Here is a 20,459-nt window from a genome sequence, read left to right on the forward strand (position 1 = left end):
GGCATCCCCCCTTCCTCTGAAACCTTTCTTACTCCACCTTCTGGCAACTTCCTAGGCATATACATGTCACTCGTCTTCGGGGCCCCAGAGCTCGGTGTAATGACTCCCTTGGGGAGGTGCCCCGTGCATTGTTGGACTGAATGAAGGAAGTTGCCAGGTAACATGGAACCTGGCATCTGGGCCATACAGTCTGGATGGACAAGATGCAGATGCAGGCAAGGGTCCGAGCGACCTGCTCCAGGCAGTGTGGTGAGAGTGGGGTTCAATCTGTGAACCTGGGGCTCCCCATAAACAGCCTTTCCATGGGCCACCTGATGGAGTCAGCTGGCTACTGTGAGTGGGAGACAGGATGGGGGGCCCTGTGTGGGTTACCCACCTGGCTTTTCCAGAGGTCTTGGGGGCACCAACCAGGTCCTGCCTCCCTCCCTGGGACCGGTAGTTGACATGCACACCCTCCTTTTCTAACGCCTGGAAACTTTTCTTAACTCCAAATCAGCGCTCAGAGGGGCTGAGACTTGGAGGCCGGTGGGGCCTCAGGGTGAGATGCAGGTCACGTCTCTGAGCACAGCTCTGGGCACTTTCCTTCCCTTTGGTGGGGGACAGCTCGGAACCTGCTCTCCGCCCCTCGTGGAGTCAGTCAAAGGAGAAGTCAGGGGTGCTGAGTGGCTGTTCGAATGGAAGAAACAGCATTTTAGGAGGAAAAGTAATGAATATTTTCTTCTTTGGTCTTGGTTCCTGGCTCATTGAAATTGCCTTTGTAGCTCTGAACTGCTTCAGCTTCCACGAGTTCAGTTTTATTCCTTTTGTTATTTTTCACTGGACAGGCGAGTCAGAAAGGCAGGGAAGCTTAGACTAATTCCTTTACACAAAAGGGTTCTTTTAATCCCCTACCAGGCTGGGTTAGCTCCCTGACTCTCCTGGAACACACTCGAAATCATTTCCTCCCTGCGCTGGAGGTTCCCCGGTTCCCCCGCCATCTCTCCTCCATTCACTCGTGTTGAAAACCCTCTTCTGGGTCCAGGCACTGCTTTCTAAGAGGGCCCGGGTTTCCGGCTGCCATCGTTGTGGCCGATGCTGTGGACAGGAGGTGGGCTTACCGCTTGCCTTGCAGCCGAGCCAGACATGTCGGTCTGCCCCAAGGCCCCCGTCCTCGAAAGAGTTGCCTGGTAGGATCTACAATTAAAATGAGCAACCGGAGAACCCTGCGGAGGAGCCAGACCTGGGGAATTAATTCAGCAGAGGCCCTGCTTGCGACAGGGACGGGGCCGCGCAGCCGAGTGGCACTGTCCCTTCTCATCAGTTTCACCAGCATCGCGTCCGTCTCATTCCGACAGGTTCCCGAGGGGTTCACACTGATCGTTGGCGTGTGTCCCTGACAGGACTTCTGCCTGAATGAAGTGGAAATGGGGTGTGGTTTGCACCAGCTGGGTGGCTCTGTTTCCTCCAGGAGAGAGGGACAGGTCCCCGGTCCCCTCGCAGGGGAAAGCTGAGCACAGAGCTGGGTTATGCTCCAGAGTCGACGCTGCAGGGCTCTGCCAGAACCAGAGGAAGGAGCTGAACCTCTGGAGTTCAGAGTCCTCCTTAACTACTCTGACTTCATGGGCTGAGAGATTATTTTAATTCCGCCTCAGGAAAGACTAGAAAGGTGAATGATCGCCCTTTGATTTGTCCGTTTTCCCCGCCTGGGACGCAGGATTAGGACCTCCTGGGAAAACTAGACCAGATGCTGGCCACAGCCGGAGGTTTTGGTTTCTTCTCCCCTTTGGAACTGTCAGCTGAGAAGCGGTGACTCCGGCCACAGTCACAGGCCCTCATTTGCTTGTATCTTTGGGCCGACCACTTAAACTGCCACCTCACAGCAGCTTTAAATTACCCTCCACTGAGGAGACAACGGAGGGCCCTCCAGGTTCAGAGCGTACATTCTGAATATTAGGCGTGCGCTCTGGTCACCACGCAGGATAAGCTGTGTCCCGTGTCCCCACCCCGGCTGCAGGCCCCAGCTTGGCTGCCAGGCGGCTGCCTGAAGCTTGCCGGGTAGTAGGTCATGGATGCCAGAGATACGGTGCTGTTACTATTTCTTGTGTGAGTACATGTGCCAGACGGTGCTAAGTGCTTCATCCACATGATCTCACTTAGACCTCAAAGCAGCCGTGAAAAGCGGCATCATTAGCGCTTCTGTCTCCCCGCCTCCCTCCATCTCCCTCCTTCCCTGCCTCCTGACACCGACCAGCACTGTCGTCCTTGGCCCCGTGCCGCTGGAGAACCTGCGACCTACTGAGTTCCACTCACTGTCTGTGGGCTTCACCCTCCCCCGTTTTGGGGTCAGGAGGACTGTGGAGCCTGTGGGACTGTGGGCTGCCCTCGGCCCCAACAGCAGAGAGAGGCCGACCCAGGTGTTTGCTGTAGTTTAGCCCAAACCCAGAGACCACGTGTGTCCGTCTGCTCACCTGCTCACACTCCTGAAATCACCTGAAACCACACACCTCAGCCACCCCGACCCGATTTCAGGCCCCAGCAGGGGTGGGGCCTGCCCAGAACAGTGCCACTCACTGCCGTGGCCTCAGTCACCTCAGCCTGGCCACCTCCACTCCGTGTGCGTGACCTGTCTCCTCGCAGAGAAAACCAGCAGTCGCGGGTTTGATTCCACGGGAACACGCATCACCGCCCCCTTGCAGCCAACTCCACCCTCCACGTGGCTCGTGATTCCCAGAGAGATAGGAGCCTTGCTGGCCTCGGCCTCAGGGGCCCCAAGGACCACGCCCATCTTCCTGAGGAGGAAAATGAAACACAGCGACAGTCTGGGGACGCCCCAGCACCGTGGTCCCATCTGTGATCTGTTGCCGATGTGCCCACATCAGACCTGGATTCTCATCTCCTGTGTCGCGTCCTCTCTCCTCCAGGCAGGTGCTGGCCTTTCAGAGAGATGAGTTCATTGGAAAACTACACGTGGCCTTCGGTAAAGCTGTGACCCCGAATAACAAAGCCCGAGGGTGGCACTCTCCCCGGGGGGACTCGCAGTGGAGAGTCTGATAGGGGACAGGGTAACCTTGACTGCACTGCAGACGTCCACCCCCGGGCACCCAGTGTCACATGCGTGAGGGTCACAGCAGCTCCGCGGCCCGAGCGCTTCCCAGCACAGCTCTGCCGCTTTAGCATCCAACACTCCGCGGCCTGGGCCCTGGAGGAGGGCCTACCGTCCCTCAGCAGGACCCGCCAGGCTGGAGCCGCAGAGCCTGCAGTAGACAGGGGTCCCTGCCCTGACCCCCAGAGAGGGCATTTCGGATCGTCTCAGGTGGGCTCTGTCATTGAACCTAGCAGGAAGTACAAGTGACGCCCTGGCGTGGATTTCACGTCCCCTGCTCTCTGATAGCGTTGACTTTATGAGATGCAATAAATAACAAGGCTTCCTGGCTTTAGGGTGGCTGCAAGGGCTCAAAACCTTGCCTCTCGCTTTCTCTCTGCAGAGCATAATCTACTACATGGTAACGTCCCCGAAACTCCTCTCCTGGATCAAAAATGAGTCGCTCCTGACGTCCCTGCAGCCTTTCGCCAAGTGGCACTATATCGAGCGTGACCTCGCCCTGTTCAACATCAACACCGACGACGACTACGTGCCGTGTCTCCAGGGCATCACGCGCGCCAGCTACTGCAACGTGTACCTCGAGTGGATCCAGTACTGTGCGCGGAAGAGGCAGGAGGTAGGCCGGGGGGTGGGGCTGGAGCCGCTGGCCGTCGGTTTAAAGGCAAGTGTGATTACACAGCCAGTCTCTCGGCTGCACCTGCTGGTGGACTATGATAAAGGAAAGGAGAGACGACATGGCACTTGGATAAACGTTAGCAACTGAAAGAGTCCACGGACGTGACTGCGACGCAGGAGCCTGAGGGTCTGTTCCCTGCAGACTGTGCTCAGGGTCGGGGCCGTGTAAGCTGCCTTCGCAGCTGTAAAGCTCTGGAAACTTTTTCGTTTAAAGTCACTTTCTGAGATTTCTGCGCGAAGCGCATCCGCGTGGAGCCCAGGGGTTTACGGCACATGCTGAGCTGTGGGCATGAAATCCTGTTCGCAGTCAGATGGTCCCGGTTACCCCTGAGCTGTGTCTCCTGCATCGCTGCTCACGTGCTGGGGACACTGTGGAGGTGGGCGCAGCCTCTCAGACATGAACCGAGGACAGTGACAGCCCTGGGGCGTGGAGCGGCAGGCGGGGAGAGGCCAGGGGAGGGGGTGGGCTGGCTCCTTTACGGGATGAACAGCACAGTCCCCCTGCTGTGGATGGAGACAGCGGGTCCAGGTGGAAAACAACCTCCAGGGCTGCGGGTGAAGGCTGCCTGCGGCCTGTGGGGGGTAAACCAGGCCCGGGGCCTTTCCGCCGGTGATTACAGATGGGCGGTGGGGATTGCCCGGGGCAGCGCCTGCCTTCTCCAGGGCAGCAGGGAGGGTGCTCCAGTGCCCTCTCCCAAGCCGGTGCCCTTGCCCACGCCAGTGCCCTCTCCCACGGTGGTGCCCTCGCCCACCTGGGTCTCATCAGGAGGTGGAGCTGCGCAGGGAACCTGCCGATGTTCTTGCCTGTCCCGCGATGGCTCCTTCCTCAGTTCGTTCATGACATCATTTCATTTTTCTTGCTAAAGATACTTTGACTTTAAATTTCTCCTGCCCTTCCCTTGCTGCTTTTTTTTTTTTTTGGTTTTAATTCTCACCAAAGGGTATTTTTTCCACTGAAGACAGAGACAGAGACAGAGACAGAAGGAGACGCAGAGAGAGAGAGAAACGTCGATGTCACATCGACTGGTTGCCTCCCTCACGTACCCGGACCGGGGCTGGGGCTCGAGCCTGCAACTGAGGCATGTGCCCTTGACTAGAAATCGAACCCGGGACCCTTCAGTCCTCCGGCCGATGTTCTAACCACTGAGCAAAACCAGCCAGGGCTTTGCCACCTTTGGAAAGCTGACTCCGGACGACTCGCTTAATTTAGTTGTTGATGGTGGACTTACGGTCAGTTCAGCGGCTCTCATCACAGTGAGAACAGAAAACCCTCATTTGTGCTTGACTCCTGCACTTTTCCTACTGGACGTGCCTCCCCCGCTCTGGACAGTGGGAGGTGGGCGTGGACAGTGTGAATGGGAGTGGACAGTGTGAACGGGCGTGGACAGTGTGAAGTGGGCGTGGACGGTGTGAAGTGGGTGTGGACAGTGTGAAGTGGGCATGGACGGTGTGAAGTGGGTGTGGACAGTGTGAATGGGAGTGGACGGTGTGAAGTGGGTGTGGACGGTGTGAAGTGAGCGTGGACGGTGTGAAGTGGGCATGGACGGTGTGAATGGGAGTGGACAGTGTGAATGGGAGTGGACAGTGTGAAGTGGGCATGGACGGTGTGAAGTGGGCGTGGATGGTGTGAATGGGCGTGGACGGTGTGAAGTGGGCGTGGACAGTGTGAAGCAGGTGTGGACAGTGTGAATGGGAGTGGACAGTGTGAAGCGGGTGTGGACAGTGTGAATGGGAGTAGACAGTGTGAAGGTGGGCATGGACAGTGTGAAGTGGGCGTGGACAGTGTGAATGTGAGTGGACGGTGTGAAGTGCGCATGGACAGTGTGAAGTGGGTGTGGACAGTGTGAATGGGCGTGGACAGTGTGAAGTGGGTGTGGACAGTGTGAAGTGGGCATGGACAGTGTGAATGGGAGTGGACAGTGTGAAGTGGATGTGGACAGTGTGAATGGGAGTGGACAGTGTGAAGCGGGCATGCACAGTGTGAGGTGGGCATTCAGTTGGCTATAATCTCTGACCATCTCCATGACCTGAAGCGCCATGTGCAGAATTCTGGGATCAGGTCAGCAGCCACGTGTCAGCCCCTCTCTCCCTAACGGGGCTCCCTCTCTTCGATTTCTTCGGCAAGTCCAACCACAAGAAACTCCTTCGGAAGCAGAGGGATCCAGCCCCCGGGTCACACCGCGAGGACTGGATGACCACTGTGGCTGACCTAAAATTAAAATACTCCTGGGACGCCACACCTGAGATTCCAGGCGATGCAAGGGGGCACCTGTGTGACAGCTGAGTTAACATCTCTTTCAGCCTCTGAAGACCCAGGACAGTGACGAGGACTCTCCGCTAGTGACCCTGTCCTTCGCCCTCTGCATCCTCGGGAGGAGAGCTCTGGGGACGGCCGCGCACAACATGGCTCTCAGGTACCCACCGGGGGAGGCGGCCTGAGCAGGCTCCAGCAGTTGATGTTTTGACAGTTTTTTCACCCATTTTACCCTACATATGGTCTGCTTGTGCTTCTTTCAGACAGTCCTTTCCATAGTAAGTCACGTAGGGCCTGTGACAGGACTTTCTGACCACTGTGACCTCTTGGAGCGTTAGATTTGGAAATGGCACTAAAGTGGGAGAGCCCAGACCCCGGAGTTCCGGGGCGTCCGTGTTTCAGGGTCCTTGCAGACGCGCTGGGAAGATGCAACAGAGCCACGCACGTGGATGCCCAGCAAAGCCCTTGCTCCATAAATGCTCCTTTCCTTTCCGTTTACGCCTCTGCTCTAGACCCTGCTCTGCCCCTCTCTGGGGCTTTGATTAATGAGAGGTCCCTTCTGCGGGTTCAGACTCTTTCTCCTGGATCTTCCCCCTCTGTGTGTAAACGACCAGCTTCTCTTTGTAAAGAACAAACGCAAAATGACACTCTCTCCTGACCCTTCCACCCTCCCGATGCCCCTGTCACTCGGGTCTGATCTCTGACTCACTAAGGAGCTCATGACCTTCCATTCAGAGAGGAGCCCACAGCCCCTGCCCCTCCCCGCTGGGCGCCTCCTGCCCCTGGCCCTCCAGCCAACCGCTCTCATGGATGTCACCAGTCGCCTTCGCACCCCCGAGTCGTGGCTGGTTCACAGGCTGCTCCTTTGGTGGACCAGGTGTTCTCGACTCTGCCTATTAGAAGCTCCTCGATTAGTTCCGTTAAGATCTCCCATGGAGCTTCTAAATTTCCTGAAGCCCGGGCCCGACCCCAGTCCAGACCAGTTACACCAGAACGTCCGTGGGTGGACCACGCACCAGGGTTTATAGCTCCCCAGCTGATTCAGTGTGCGGCCAAGGTCGAGAGTCGCGCGGAACGAGGGGCTTAGAAAGCGTTCCCTGTAGCCCCCTCTCTGGTCTCTCCACGTGGACGCTCTTCAGTGCTCTGTGCTGATCGTGGCTACAGTGCTCGGCAAAACGGGCCCTCTGCATATTCGGCTTGAGTGAGTTTTATTAAGTTGGACTTCAGAATTTTTAAGGGCAAACCCACTTGTGTATTTTTATCTAACAATCCTCGCAACCCCCGCCCTTAGGTCAAGCCCAGGGAGAGTCTTTCTGTGTTTCTGACGCCCGTCCTGCAGGGGGCGCTGGTGCGTCACTGCCGGGGGCCGTTTTGAAAATGCTTCATCAGTGGCGTGTTGTGAGTGAAGGGGTGTGGTTGCCAGTTCTGGTCATTTCTGGAGGAAGGAGACCGAGTCACTGAGCGGGAAAGGTAAAGACGGAGGTTGTTAAGTGAGTTAATACCTGCTACAGGAGCTCCTCTGGGAGGAGCTGACTGGCTTCTAGCCCCTCTCTGGCCTCCTACCTGGCTCAGCCTCATGCGAGACCCAGGCAGGTTTCTTCGTGGGCATCTGGGACTAAGTTTGCTGCTTGTTTGAATGTCCAGCGGAGGCTCACAGGGGGGCGTTGGGAACCGAGACAGTGAGGCTCCCCCTTAAACTGTAAATAGCACCGTTCGAGGAGGGCCGCAGAGGGTTTTGGACTCAAAACCACCAAATGAGTTCAGATATTCCTAGCATCCAGGCAGGTGGTCTTTATGTTGATCAAGTTGAAGGTTTTTATAAATTTCAAACTTTCTGTGCAAATTGCAAACAAAACGCTTCAAAGATTCCACTCTTTCAGGCCTAAGGTATTTTCAAAGACTTCTTCAACCTCGCTCTTTGTGTAACTGGTTCAGAGATTCCCGATCCAGGTGTTTCTTGCTTGGGCGGCTTTATTTATTTTTCCCCTGATTAAGCACCATGCGTACCAGCTGCTTTTTAAACCTTGTTTTGATGGGACTTCCCCTGCTTCAAACAGTTCCTAACACTCCGTGACAGCTCTGCTTGTTCCACACACAGCGCTGAGAGAAATCTGGGAGTAATACTCGCGTCCTAGGGGAGGGGCGCCTTCCTGAGAGGCCCCCCACTGTAAATCCTGTGGCGCGCTTTCAGGTCAGCCGGTGACTTGCAGAAGGTCCTGGTTTTACGGCTGCCCGGCAGCGCTCCGGGCCCAGGACGTTCTGATTTCCGTGGATAGGTCGTGGGGGCGGGAGGGCTGCAGTGTGCGGGGGAGGCCGGAGCCTGCCCGGGCCCCCACCTCTGCTTCAGCCTCACAGCTGTGCTCTGTGTTTCAGAGCCTAGGGTTCAGTGAAGGGGTTCACTTGGAAAAAATGGTTCCGGAGCTCAAAAAATCTCTAAATATAATTTTAATAGATGCAGTTCAAGTGCTCTCCAAAAATGCTGTCCCGGTTGGACACTGTGTTGCCCCACACTAATGCTGGATATTTAATCTTGTTATTTCTAGTCTCATGGGTAAAATCTTATATCTCAATCTTACTTGAATTGTATTTCCATTATTACTAGTGTGGGTAAGAATCTATCTACATTTTTATTGGTCACTTACATTTTTTTCTGTGAATTGCCTACCCACATATATGCTTTATATATATATTTAAAGATACTGATTTTCAGGAGCTATTCTCATATTATGATATTAAATTGCATTGAAATGTTTTCTATCAAGGTGCATTTGTCTCTTGTATTTGTGACATCTTTTTAAATATTTTATTTTACTGTTTCTTGATTTTCGTGTCTTTCTTAAAACTGTTTGTACAGCTCCGGGGTATAAAATACAAGTCTCCTTTCCTCTGGTACTTCTTTAGCTTGCTTTCTTTCCATTTGGATTTTGAAGGCTGTGGGGTCTTGGGATTAGATTTTACTCCACTTATTAGCTAATTAGCTGCCTTGCACTGTGTCGTGGACTCTGGCAGAGGACGTGAGATACCTGGGCCCGAGACAAAGGGCCGGATTGCCCACCACACAGCAGCGGCATGAGCAGCAGCGTATCTGTGTGGGTTCCCTGGCCCCCAAGCCTGGGTGGGGGTGCGGGTGGCACAGAGCACCCATTTCCATTTCAGTGAGCTTTCTAGCAGAGCGTGGTTTCACTTCATCCCTCAAGGGTGCCCACCAAAAGCACAGCCCTGAGGAATGGCCTGGCCTTGCTTGCCTGGCACACCCAGTGGGATGTGCTGGAGACGGGACCCATGGACCTGCTCCCGACAAATCCACGGAGAATATATTTTCATACATGGCAGGAGCTAGAGATCCAATGTTTCCCCAAAGGAGAGTTGATAGTCCAACATCATTTGCTAAATAGCTCATAGTTAGTTGTTTAGTTAGTTGGTTAGTTGGTTAAAATCACCACTAACCTGAAATGCCACTGTGGCATTTAATGCCATGTGTTATATTCCCATACATAACGGGGTGGTCCTGGACTCACACCTATTAAAGGATCAATTTCCGTTCTTCGAACCAAACCACACTGTTTGTTTTGCTAGCGTGACCCAGTGTCTTGATATCTTTTACAGTCTCTGGTGGGGATGCTATTGTTCATTTTCTCCTCGGGTAAAATTCAGAATCACGCTCTATAAAAACCTGGAATTGTGATGGAGATTGTATTGAATTTACAGATTAATTTGAGAAAAAAGTCAGCATCATTTAATAATACAGTGTATCTTTGTAATCATTTTTTAAAACGTCTTTGAGTAAAGTTTTAGTGTTTTGGAGATTTGGAATCTCTTAATGGGTTTATTTCTAGGTATTTATGGTTTTATTATGGTAGATCTTTTTTCTGTCACGTTTTTTATATTGCTCTCCTTGGCACCTCTACTGAACTCTTTCAAAACCATCAATATTTCAATTAATTCTCTGGTTTTCTGCTGGTTAGACATGTTTGGCTTTTTCTTTCCTGTCGCTGTAACTCGGTTTTTTTCCTGGGCCCCTGGCCGTGACTCCAGCGCACTGTGGGAGGTGGGCGCTCGTTTCCTGTTGCTTCTGTAACAATGACCACAAACCTGGTGGCGTAAAGCAATCAAACGATCATCTTGCGGCTCTGGGGCCACAAGCCCAAATGGGTCTCGCTGGGTTCGAGTCAAGGTGCCTGCAGCACTGCATTCCCGCCGGGGCTCTGAGGGGGGACGCCACCCCGTCCGGAGGCCGCCCGCGTTCCCTGGCCCTTCCTGTGTCTTCCAACCTGTGGCTCACACTCTGCTTCCCTCTTTCACTGATGGGGATCCTGGGGATGACGTGGGACCCACCCCAGGTAACCGAGGAGGGTCTCCCCATCTGAAGAGTCTCAATTTGATCGCATCTGCAAAATTCCTTGAGCGGTGTAGGTAACACAGTCCCAGGTTCCAGGGATTAGGGCGTGGACACCCTTGGAGGGGCCGTTCTGCCCGTCACAGCTTCCTTGTCTTAATCCAGACATTAATGGCAGCCGGTGTAATATTTTGGCATTAAAAATACGGGTTTTAGGTTTCTATTAGACCATTTTTATCAAGAGAGGGAGTTTCCTTCTTCTAGCCTGCTAAAGCTTTTATCAGGAGAGGATGTTGAAGTCCTTTAAAATCTGGGGCACTCGTTCAGGTGATGGTCTCCGTCAATCCGCGTAGCGGTTACTTCCATCAGGTCCCTCCTGCTGAAGCATCCTTTCCTTCTGAGAGAAGCTCCACTTGATGGTGACAACTATTCTTATATGTAAGGATGGGTTCAGGTTGCTGATGTGTTATTTAGTAAAGCGGTGTCTGTGTTGGAAGCATGAGTGGCTCGTGTGTGTGTGTGTGTGTGTGTAACTTTAAAAGCAGAAGTCTGCCCTTAGGTGTGCTTATGAGACCTAACGAGTTATTCTCAGATATTTAACGTTAAAGAGCAACACGTGAGTTTGAGCACTGGCTCCCAGGTTAGTCTTACACAGCAGCCCAGCGTAAGGCACAGCTCTGCTTCCTTCAGTGGGTTTATAGGGACATAGTCTGACTTTGTGACAGTGACATACCTCTGATGGACAGTCCTTGAGAAAGAAAATTATGTGCATGTAAAACTAGGGAGGCGGAGGAAACTGAGAAGTGTCCTAAATGATGAGCTGAGTGCCGGTGAACAAACAGTATATAGTGTCTTGAAATGCAGTGTTGCTATGCTGGGGGTTAGAAGGGGTTAATAGGATGTGACAAAGAATGATATTTTTTTAATTTGGAGTTGGGGACATTTTTCCTTGGGAGAACTGTGTCTCCCACTGGAGCAAAGCACGCTAACATAAGGGGGTGTTTCACTAGCCCCCGAGGCTGAAGGACGGCCTGAGGCTGCCTTCCCGTTCGTGGACAGGGCCGAGCAGACCCTGACTGTTGCTCCGTTTACAGAGAAAAGGCTCTGAGAAGGTGGCTGCATTTCACAGCAGCAGCGTGTTTGCTTGAAGAAGAAATATTGCTGACTCTTGGAGTAGAACAGTCTTGCAAAGCGATAGAAAATGGCACAACAAATGTAATCTTGGAAAATGATAGGCAAGCAAGCCAGCTATGGGTGAGCTCTGCCGAGCTTGTGCTGAGGCTGAGAGTCCTGACGTGTGACTTGCGGCAGGAGGTCACTGTCATGGTCCCAGGTCACGTCTACCACTTACCCACCCCTCTCACCTTCAGTGGACAGGAAAACAGGGCTCTTCAGAAACCAGGGCATAATCTCAGCTCTCTTCCCAGTCTCCTGTTGGGGATGAGGCCCCGAACTGGGGTCAGACATTGCCCTGGTTCGTCGGGAGCACTGTGCTGACATACTGAAGGCCCAGCCTCTCATCCACACTGTCACCCGCGGATCCATAGCCATACACAGGAACCAGAAAGACACTGAATTGGAGTCGGTGCAATCAGAGCGTCACCGAGACCCTGCTTTATGGTTGTTGGTGTCTGCTGGGGGTACAGAGTCACTTTGAGACCGAGGCTGGAACATCCTTTCCAACACATACATGCACACATGTGCAAGCACACCCTCACACGCAGACATGCACACACACAAATGCACACCCACACACATGCATGCACACACATGCACACAACACACATGCAGGTGCACACACGTGTGCACATGTGCTCAGCTAAAAAGACAAGATCGCTGCTCAAGTCCTCACTGTGGAACCAGACTGAGCCCTGTAGACAAGGGGCGGGTGCTAGCGAGGAAGCAGAGCCCCCGGCCCCTCTGATGGGCCCAGTGGAGAGCAGAGCCATAGACTTGGTCCTGGCTGAGCCGTGCAGCTTATATACCAGCCTCTCCCAGTCAGGAAGACAGTGCGCTCGAGTTCCAGCTGCTCATCCTCATATTAAGGAGCAGTATTTTTAGAGCTGTTTTGTTTATTGAATGTTTAGTGTGTGTGTGGAACCCCAGACTTTGGTTCTGTAGGTGTCCATGTGCTTCTCTAACACATGACTGCATACCTGGCGGTTTCTTCAGGGCGCCGCCCTGTCCCCTGCCCAGTTCCATGCAGGTGGACACGGGTGTCCCTGCACCGCTGACTGCCCAGCTGACAAACTGTGACGGACAGACGAGAGGACCTGCTCGAGCAGGGACAGGGTGGTGGCGGTTTCAGCCCCTTTGAAGGCCAACCTTGACTGGCTCAGACGTAACACTTGGCCCCGCTCCAGCTCTTGGCCGAGGTCGGGGACTCCGTAGAGTCTCAAAAAGACAAGGCCCTAGGAAGCTCTAAACTAGGAATGTGCTGCCGGTAACAGGAGACTTCTGCTCCCCCGACCCCTCCCCAGCTGGTCACATCCCTCCTCTCCATTCTCCTGAGGACAGAGGCAGGTATGAGACGCTTGGCTTTTCTGATGCCTTACCTTCAAGGCACTGGGGCCAGTAGCCCCAACTGGGTGGAAATCGAATCCCGGCTTTGTTCGCTACACTGAGAATCATTTGACTGGAGCAGCACTAAGTGCCGCAGTGAATCGTTTTCTCTGAAAGTGGAAATGACCAGTGTAGAGCTACCGTTGCGCCTTGGGTGGGAAGGCCAGCGCTCCTGCGAGGCGCCATGGGACTGGCCCCTTCTCCACCGACAAGCCACAAGCAGCAAACAGCGGGCTGGGCCCTCAGCTCCTGCTCTGCCTGCTGCCTGCAGAGGTCGCCGGGTGTCTGGCCAAGTCCCCCCAGCTTCCCGTTTTAACGTGTGTGCAACATGGCATCTCTGATTCTGCCCAGAATCAGCCCGCCCTGTTTTAGGATTCGGCTCTGCCTTTGCTCCTCTCTGATGACAGGAGCGGTTTCCGTTTCAGGTGAGAGCGCAGAGCGCGCCAGGCATTCGCCTGCTGGGCGGGCTCTGCTGTCCTGTAACCCTGACCCTCCGGTCACCCCCTCACAGCTGTCCCTGAAGTCCGCAGCCCCAGGCAGCTCTTTCTGGGAGGCTCCGGGCCCCTCCAGGCCACGGCACCCAAGCCCACCTGGCCAGCCTACCGTCTGCTCAAACCTGCAGCCTCGGCCTCTCTCTCGGGAGCTCTAGACACGAGTGAATGACGGTGGCACATTTCGCAGGGAAATGCTGAAATTGCATCAGCGGAACTGTTTCCCTGGCCACGGGCAGGCCTGATGGCTGCGCAGAACGAGAAATCTTGCTCGGGAGGCGGCTCGTTGAGTCCTCACGAGCGGCCATCCTCGGAGACCGCCCCATACCCCTTCCCGCCCACCCTGTCCCACTCCAACCCTATGGGGTGCCCGACCTGGTCCCTGCCCGTAATGACCTCTCGGGGATGTCAGAGGCCAGGCTGGCGAGGCGGCCGCGACCCGGTCCGTTAGTGCAGATCAAGGCGAGTCAGTTTCCAAACGCACGTTCCCACGTTCCCCCAAAACGTCAAGGGCGCAGACAGGCCACGGAGGTTTCCCCGAGTGACCCTTCCCCGGCCCGGCAACGCTCAGGTACGTGCAGGGAAGGAAAGCCCAGGGATGTGAAAGCTGGGCAGTCCCGCAGACCCTCCGCCCCTCGCTCTAACCCTCTCGGCCGTGTGGGTCGGAAAATGGATGTTCTCTGGGTCTGAGGATCAGTTTGAGGTGTTATTTGGTTTCGTTTTCTCTCTCCGTATTGTAGAATCCAGTTTCTGTGATTAGTAACAGCCAAAAAGTGCTATCCAGAAAGACAGAAAAATAAGCCCCCGGGCTGCGCCACATCGGCCGCCACCTCCCGGCGGGTGGAGAGCTGGCGGGCGCTGCAGCCGGCTCGCCCGTGCCCGTGCCCGGTGCCCAGTTCTGACCAGGGTCTGCGCTGCCCACTGAGCGGCCGAGCGCGTGGTGGCTCCTAAGGTTACTGACAGCCATTCCCCCAGCCGTCGCGAGGGTCCCGTGCGGGCTCTGATTGGGCGTTGGGTGCCCTGGGCGAGTCCCTGGCCGTTTCCCTTCCCTGTGGATCAGCCTAGAGATAGCGAGTGTCGAGGTCACTCGTGGCCTGACAAACGCCCAGGAGGCTCGGCCCTTGCTCAAGGTGGCAGGACCCTGAGCGCCGTCCGTCGGGTGCGAACGAGCCGTAACTGGGACTTTGTCCTGCAGCCTGGACTCGTTCCTGTACGGCCTCCACGCCCTCTTCAAAGGCGACTTCAGAATCACCGCGCGGGACGAGTGGGTGTTCGCGGACATGGACCTGCTGCATAAGGTGGTGGCTCCGGCCATCAGGATGTCCCTGAAGCTCCACCAGGTAAGCATCCGGCTTTAAACTGTGCCAGCCCGAAACACTGCGAAAGAAAATCTGCTCTGAGAACGACGGGCCCCTTCCTTGCCGTGACATTCACGAGTGGGTTTCTCACTCAGGCGACCAAAGTGGGGCAGTCTGAATATCCTTGACCTCAGCCAGTGGCAATTTGCCTTCCGGCTGTTAGGAGCTGGGAATATTCCACGAGGGTGGGAGGGGGAGCGGGCTAGAGAAAGTGACATGTCCGAAGTGCCCAGGCTGCACTGGAAAGTCCTGAGAACCTGAGCCATGGGCTCTCTCCCCCGGCACAGTCCAGCGGTCAGGACAGTGATCAAGGCGACGCTCTGTCCAGCTCAGGCTTCAGAAAAGAGCAGGGGGAGTGCGACGTGGAAGGGGGCTCGGCCTGCGGTCACTGGCCCGTCCCCACCGCGCACTCAGCCAGCCTCCCCCTCTGGCCCTCACCCCCCCCAGGACCAGTTCACCTGCCCCGATGAGTATGAGGACCCCGCGGTCCTCTTCGAGGCCATCCAGGCCTTCGAGAGGAGAGTGGTCATCTGCCACGAGGGCGACCCGGCCTGGCGGGGCGCCGTGCTGTCCAACAGAGAGGAGCTGCTCACCCTGCGGCACGTGGTGGACGAGGGAGCCGACGAATACAAGGTCATCATGCTCCACAGGAGCTTCCTGAGCTTCAAGGTGATCAAGGTACGCGGCGCGGCTGCCAGGCGGTCCTGGGCCCGGGGGACGCGTGAACAGGGACCGGCGCCTGGCGCCAGCGCTCGTCTCTGCCGGCGGCGCTTGTTCAGAGCCGTCTCCGAGGGGCACTTCCCGCACCCGAGACCCAGTGCGCAGGCGAAGGCTTTGGCAAGAGGTCCTGGTAGACGCACATCTGCTTACTTCTAAAGACGAATTCTCTAAAACCCCAGCCCTTTCTCTCACAACCTGTTCCGGGGCCAGCGGCTCCTCCCATGTAGCTGCAAGCCCCCGGCTGGAAGGCTGACCTTCCCACTGGCCGCCCTAGGGGGCGTCGCGCCTGGGCGCCTGCCAGGCTGCTGACCGCAGAGCGCTTCAGGCCCAGGGCTGCGTCCCGGGCACTCGAACCCAGAGCCCCGCTCCCCGCTGCAGGTGAGCCCCGAGGACGGAGCCCACAGGCCACCTGCGCTCCCGCCCTCCCCGCCCGCAGGTCAACAAAGAGTGTGTCCGGGGCCTGTGGGCCGGGCAGCAGCAGGAGCTGATATTCCTGCGGAACCGCAACCCCGAGCGGGGCAGCGTCCAGAACAACAGGCAGGTCCTGCGCAACCTCATCACCTCCTCCTGCGACCAGCCCCTGGGCTACCCCATGTACGTCTCCCCGCTGACCACGTCCTACCTCGGGACCCACCGGCAGCTGCGGGGCATCTGGTGTGGCCCCGTCACTGTGGACAGCGTCCGGGCTTGGCTTCGGACCAAGTGGCTGAGGTAGGTCTCCGCCCCCGGCCTGCACCTGGGCGCCGGGGAGGGCGTGCTGGCGTGGGGAGCCCTGGGCTCCTGGGTGGTTCCCTGCCATGGCTGCTTTCTCACTGATTACCGCGACCATGCCCACATGTCACCGAGCTTATCGCTCGTTTCAACAAGCAGTTTCGGGGGTGAATCAGTGGGACGCTCAGCCAGCCGAGCCTCCGTCTCCCTCACGCGCCCACAGGCCGAGCGTCTGGCTTGAGTTTGCAGAGCGGCAGAGGCTCTGGGTCTTCAGGCCCCAGACGTTCCACAGCTGCCACAGGGCAGAGGCAGGAACTGCCCAGCACCGCCTCTCGACCCCAAGTCTCCTTCCCTGGGGTGGCCGTGCCTCTGGTCAGCTGGAGTGGATCCTGAGTTGCTGTTGTGAGTGCGGCAGAGCCGCGCCTCCGAGCCCGTTCGTCCTGGTGCGGCGTTTTCCTGTTAGACACTGAGATTCGGGGAGCGGGGCCCCTCTCCCCGCCTGCAGGCCAGGAGCGCAGCTCACCTGCAGCGCGACTCCATTCTGGTTTGGACGTGCTCTGTGGGGCGTGGGGGTATGGGAAGTGTCCCGGTGAGAGTCCCGGCAGCATTTCTCTGTCCTAGGATGCGGAAGGACTGCAATGCCGGCCAGCACGGTGGTGGCAACATCGAGGACGTGGACGGGGGGGTGGCCCCACCCACAGGTGCCCCATGTGGGGACTGCCAGGAGAGCACGGAGCAGCCCAGGAAAGAGGGGACCCCATACTGGTCACCCCGCGAAGGGACACAGAGCACAGGTGGGTGCAGGGGGCCTCATGGCTGCTGAGAAAGGCTCCGGTGGTCCCAGTGACCCACCAGTCTCGTGCTGTCCTGCTAGCCCCCGAGAGCCTGTTGGTGGTTTCTCCTCTGGCCTCAGTGATTCCTCAGCACCCAGGGCAGATGGACCAAGGCCCGCCGCCCCTCCCACTCAAACAGAGGAGAGACCTGTCCGCTCTCTGCCTGTTCCTGCAGCCTGACACCTGCACAAAGTCACACACCTCTCCCCACACCGCGGCCAGAGGGACGGTCCTTTAACGTAACTCGGTTCAGCTCATTCTTCCGATTGGGAACAGAGGTGGCCGCAGAAAGTCCTGGGCGGGTACCAGGCTTAACCTCGGCCATTAGAACCACTTGGGATGCTTAAAAACTGCTTTGACCTCGGGGCTGAGATGCTATGGGACTGGGAAGGCGACTCTGGCTTTGACCCAGCTTTGAGGGTGGTCCCTCATGTCCCGTATTTGCTTGTGTGCTGAGCCTGTGGAAGCGATGCCACCACCACTTCGGAGAGGCAGGGTGAAGGGTGGACAGGCCATGGCTGCCGTGTGTGTGCTGAGTGCCCACGGGAGGGAAGCCGGGCCCGGGTGGGGAGGACCTGACTCTGGGCGGGCGGCCAGGGAGCAGTGACTGAGCAGTTCTGAGGACGACCGTGAACCAAACTGTAGGGTCTCTTTGTACTCAGGGTGCCCAAGGCTTAATCCCCACAGTTGGGGTCCCAACTACCCCCCACCCTTGTCCCTCCCTCAGTTCCCAGCCCAGTGTCCCCGTCCAGGCTCTTGCCACTCTCTCTCGGAGGATTGGGGTCCTACCTGGGACCCCACGGCAGGGCCCCTCCCACGGTGAGTCGTGTGTCTGCTGCCCCTGCATGCCCAGCACCTCACCCCCGCCCCGGGTCCCCCTTGGAACCGGACCTGCCCAGCTGGGGCGGCCCGGGACCTGCTTGCTGAGAGGATTTGTGACCAAACTGAATCCCGCGGGAGAGGAAATCTGCTCTGCTCCCAGTGGGGACGGGCACCCAGCCCCTCGGGGAACAGTCACAGACGGAGGGCGGTGCCAGGTAATGAACCCAGGAGGGTGATTTACTGAAACGCTCATAATCTGATAATAAAGTAATTGGTGAAGTTAAGCTATGAAACTGATCCCGGTAGCACAGGTGCACTGAGCATCATCTGCCTGCTTGGTTTGCAAGATTAAAATAAAATAAAAATAAAATCAAGAGGAACAGCAACAAAAGGCAACAAGGAAATCTGCAGCACTGGGGGGGCAGCGCCCCGTCCTGCAGGGAGCGCGGACTCCCTCTGCCACAGCCGGCCTCTGTCCCTGTCTTCCTGGAATTCACTGGAAGCTCCCCGCCGAGTCCGGGTGGTCCTCTCCCCGGCATCCGCATCACGGACTTGCGGTGACGGCCGAGCGTGGGGGGCGGCAGCCAGCGCGGCGTAAATCACAAGCAGATGTCCGGCCCTGCCCGGCTCTGAATAAACTAAAATCCCCGCCTCTGTTCTCAGTTCGCCGCGGGCTCCCCTCCTCCCTCGGCTTCCTGGGTAAGAGTAGCCTCTCCAGCTACTCAGCAGGGGCAGATGGGCCCGGCCCGGTGAGATCCCCATGCCAGGGGCGGCCCACGCTGGTCCCGAGGTGGGTAACGCCAGGGCTGCGGGCGAGCAGCACCGGGGCCGGGGGCACCGTTTTCCCAGCAGCCTGGCAGGAGGAGGCAGGGGGGAAACCTGTCTTAGGAACGGTACCAGCATCACAGCGGCCGCATGGCTCTAAGGCCAACGTGAGGCCAAGGGCCCTTCCCGCCAGTGAGCTGATATGGGCAGGAGCAGGGCTGGGGGACCCCTGGAATCTCCATGTTAACATTCGTCCCCTAAGGAACTTTCTCAAGATAGGGGTCTCTCCGGAGCTCCCTTACCGACATATATTTTAGAATCACCAGATGCACGATTAGTGACTTGGGCATTTGGGGTGAGGTGGAACACAAGGAATGTTTACGTAGTCCTCTGGGTGACCCCTCTGCCTTCCATCTTGGTGGATTGAAGGCCTAATTGTAGCAGCTTCAGGAGCCACCAAAGGCCATCGGCAGACAGTGATGTCACTAGCTGCTCCCTTCACACTAATATTTTAAAATTGGACCCTGGTAACCACTGATGCTTAAGTGAAGCATTAGGTATTGGAGGGAGCCCAAGCCTTCCATCTGCTTAGTCTGCAGAGCTGCACGAGTGGGTCGGGCACCGACCTGCACTTTAAGGTGTCCTCCAGAGACATGGATGGGACCAGATTGTTGGTGCTGTCCATCCCCTTCATCCAAATGGCCTTGTCTTGACATGCGTCAGCAAGAGCTGGGCCACGGGGGAGCCTGAGGGCAGGAACAGCAGCACAGGAGGGGGAGCCATACCGGGCAAGGGTCGTGTCCCCAGAGGCTGGGCCTGGCAGGGCCTCCTTTTAAAGACCTGGATCTGAAGGGAGAACTTCTAGAAAACAAAGGCCACAGTATGTGGCTCAACCCTTTATTTTTCCTTTTATCAACTGAAAGTTGAAAACCGGCATATGTTCCCTTTGTCACTACTTGTGGGATGAGCACAGGACCTGGGTCCTGATGCAGGAACAAAACAGGGTTAGCGGTTAGCAGGACAAGGGTGAGTTATGCTGCTGGTATTGTCCAGGGCTCCCAGGAGTGCGCGACATTAGTGTCAAAGCCAGAAAGGTCCCTCACCCTGGCGGCCACCCCACAGCAACGCCCCCACCTCTCCCTCAGGCTGCCAGCACCCTGGGGTCAGCCCTTTGCTCTCATGGGCTCAGGGGAGACCTCAGTAGGTTTCTGGCTCTGAAGGCCTGGGCAGAGCAGGCCGCCCACCTCACTGTGCTAATGCTGACGCTGTGACCACTCGCTAGGCCAACCTGTTCTGCTTTCTTTTAAAGGCAGGAGGAAGGGCAGGAGCCAGTCTGTCCAGGCACATGGGGCGTTAAGCCAAAGGCCACCCACCTTGAGCTCATCCGGCCCGATCTTAGAAAGCCGCCAGGCCTTCTTGCAGACATCCACGTCGGCCCACGGGCTGGCCCCGAGGCTCTCGGGCAGCCGGCTCTCCCTACACACCTCAGCCGCATCTCTGCACTCTCAGCCCCCACCTGTCACCACCACTGGCCACCTGAGTGTCCGTGAGCGGGCCGAGGCACTGATCCGGTCCAGCCTGGGCTCGTCCAGCAGCTCCACCCTCAGCTTTCTCTTCGGCAAGAGAAGCTTCTCCAGCGCCCTTGTCATCTCAGGGCTCTCGGCTGCCGAGGGGAGCAATACCAGCGACACCCAGTCCTCCAGCAGCGTCAACCTCGCACTGGGCCCCTCGGCCAGGGCCGCCAGCCAGGCCACCAGGGTAAGGGGCCAGATGGGGTGGGTGTGCAGGATCCTCTCCTGATGGCCCCATCCAGCTGCCTGCAGACCCCCAACCCCTTCACAATGACAGAG

General features: G+C 56.8%; 1 protein-coding gene across 1 annotated transcript in view; it reads left to right on the plus strand.

The window, feature by feature from the left end:
• The window catches only part of PCNX2 (pecanex 2), a 194,302-nt gene that overhangs the window by 171,691 nt on the left and 2,152 nt on the right, over positions 1 to 20,459 (plus strand). Inside the window, exons 27-33 of the mRNA XM_016195999.2 lie at positions 3,465 to 3,698; positions 6,059 to 6,171; positions 14,596 to 14,740; positions 15,206 to 15,436; positions 15,915 to 16,189; positions 16,811 to 16,983; positions 19,919 to 20,367. Of these exons, the coding sequence (XP_016051485.2) occupies positions 3,465 to 3,698; positions 6,059 to 6,171; positions 14,596 to 14,740; positions 15,206 to 15,436; positions 15,915 to 16,189; positions 16,811 to 16,983; positions 19,919 to 20,367 (1,620 nt within the window). The remainder of the gene's footprint in view (positions 1 to 3,464; positions 3,699 to 6,058; positions 6,172 to 14,595; positions 14,741 to 15,205; positions 15,437 to 15,914; positions 16,190 to 16,810; positions 16,984 to 19,918; positions 20,368 to 20,459) is intronic.

The sequence above is a fragment of the Miniopterus natalensis genome, chromosome 21 (genome assembly GCF_054644295.1).
Source record: "Miniopterus natalensis isolate mMinNat1 chromosome 21, mMinNat1.hap1, whole genome shotgun sequence".
Classification (NCBI taxonomy): Eukaryota; Metazoa; Chordata; class Mammalia; order Chiroptera; family Miniopteridae; genus Miniopterus; species Miniopterus natalensis.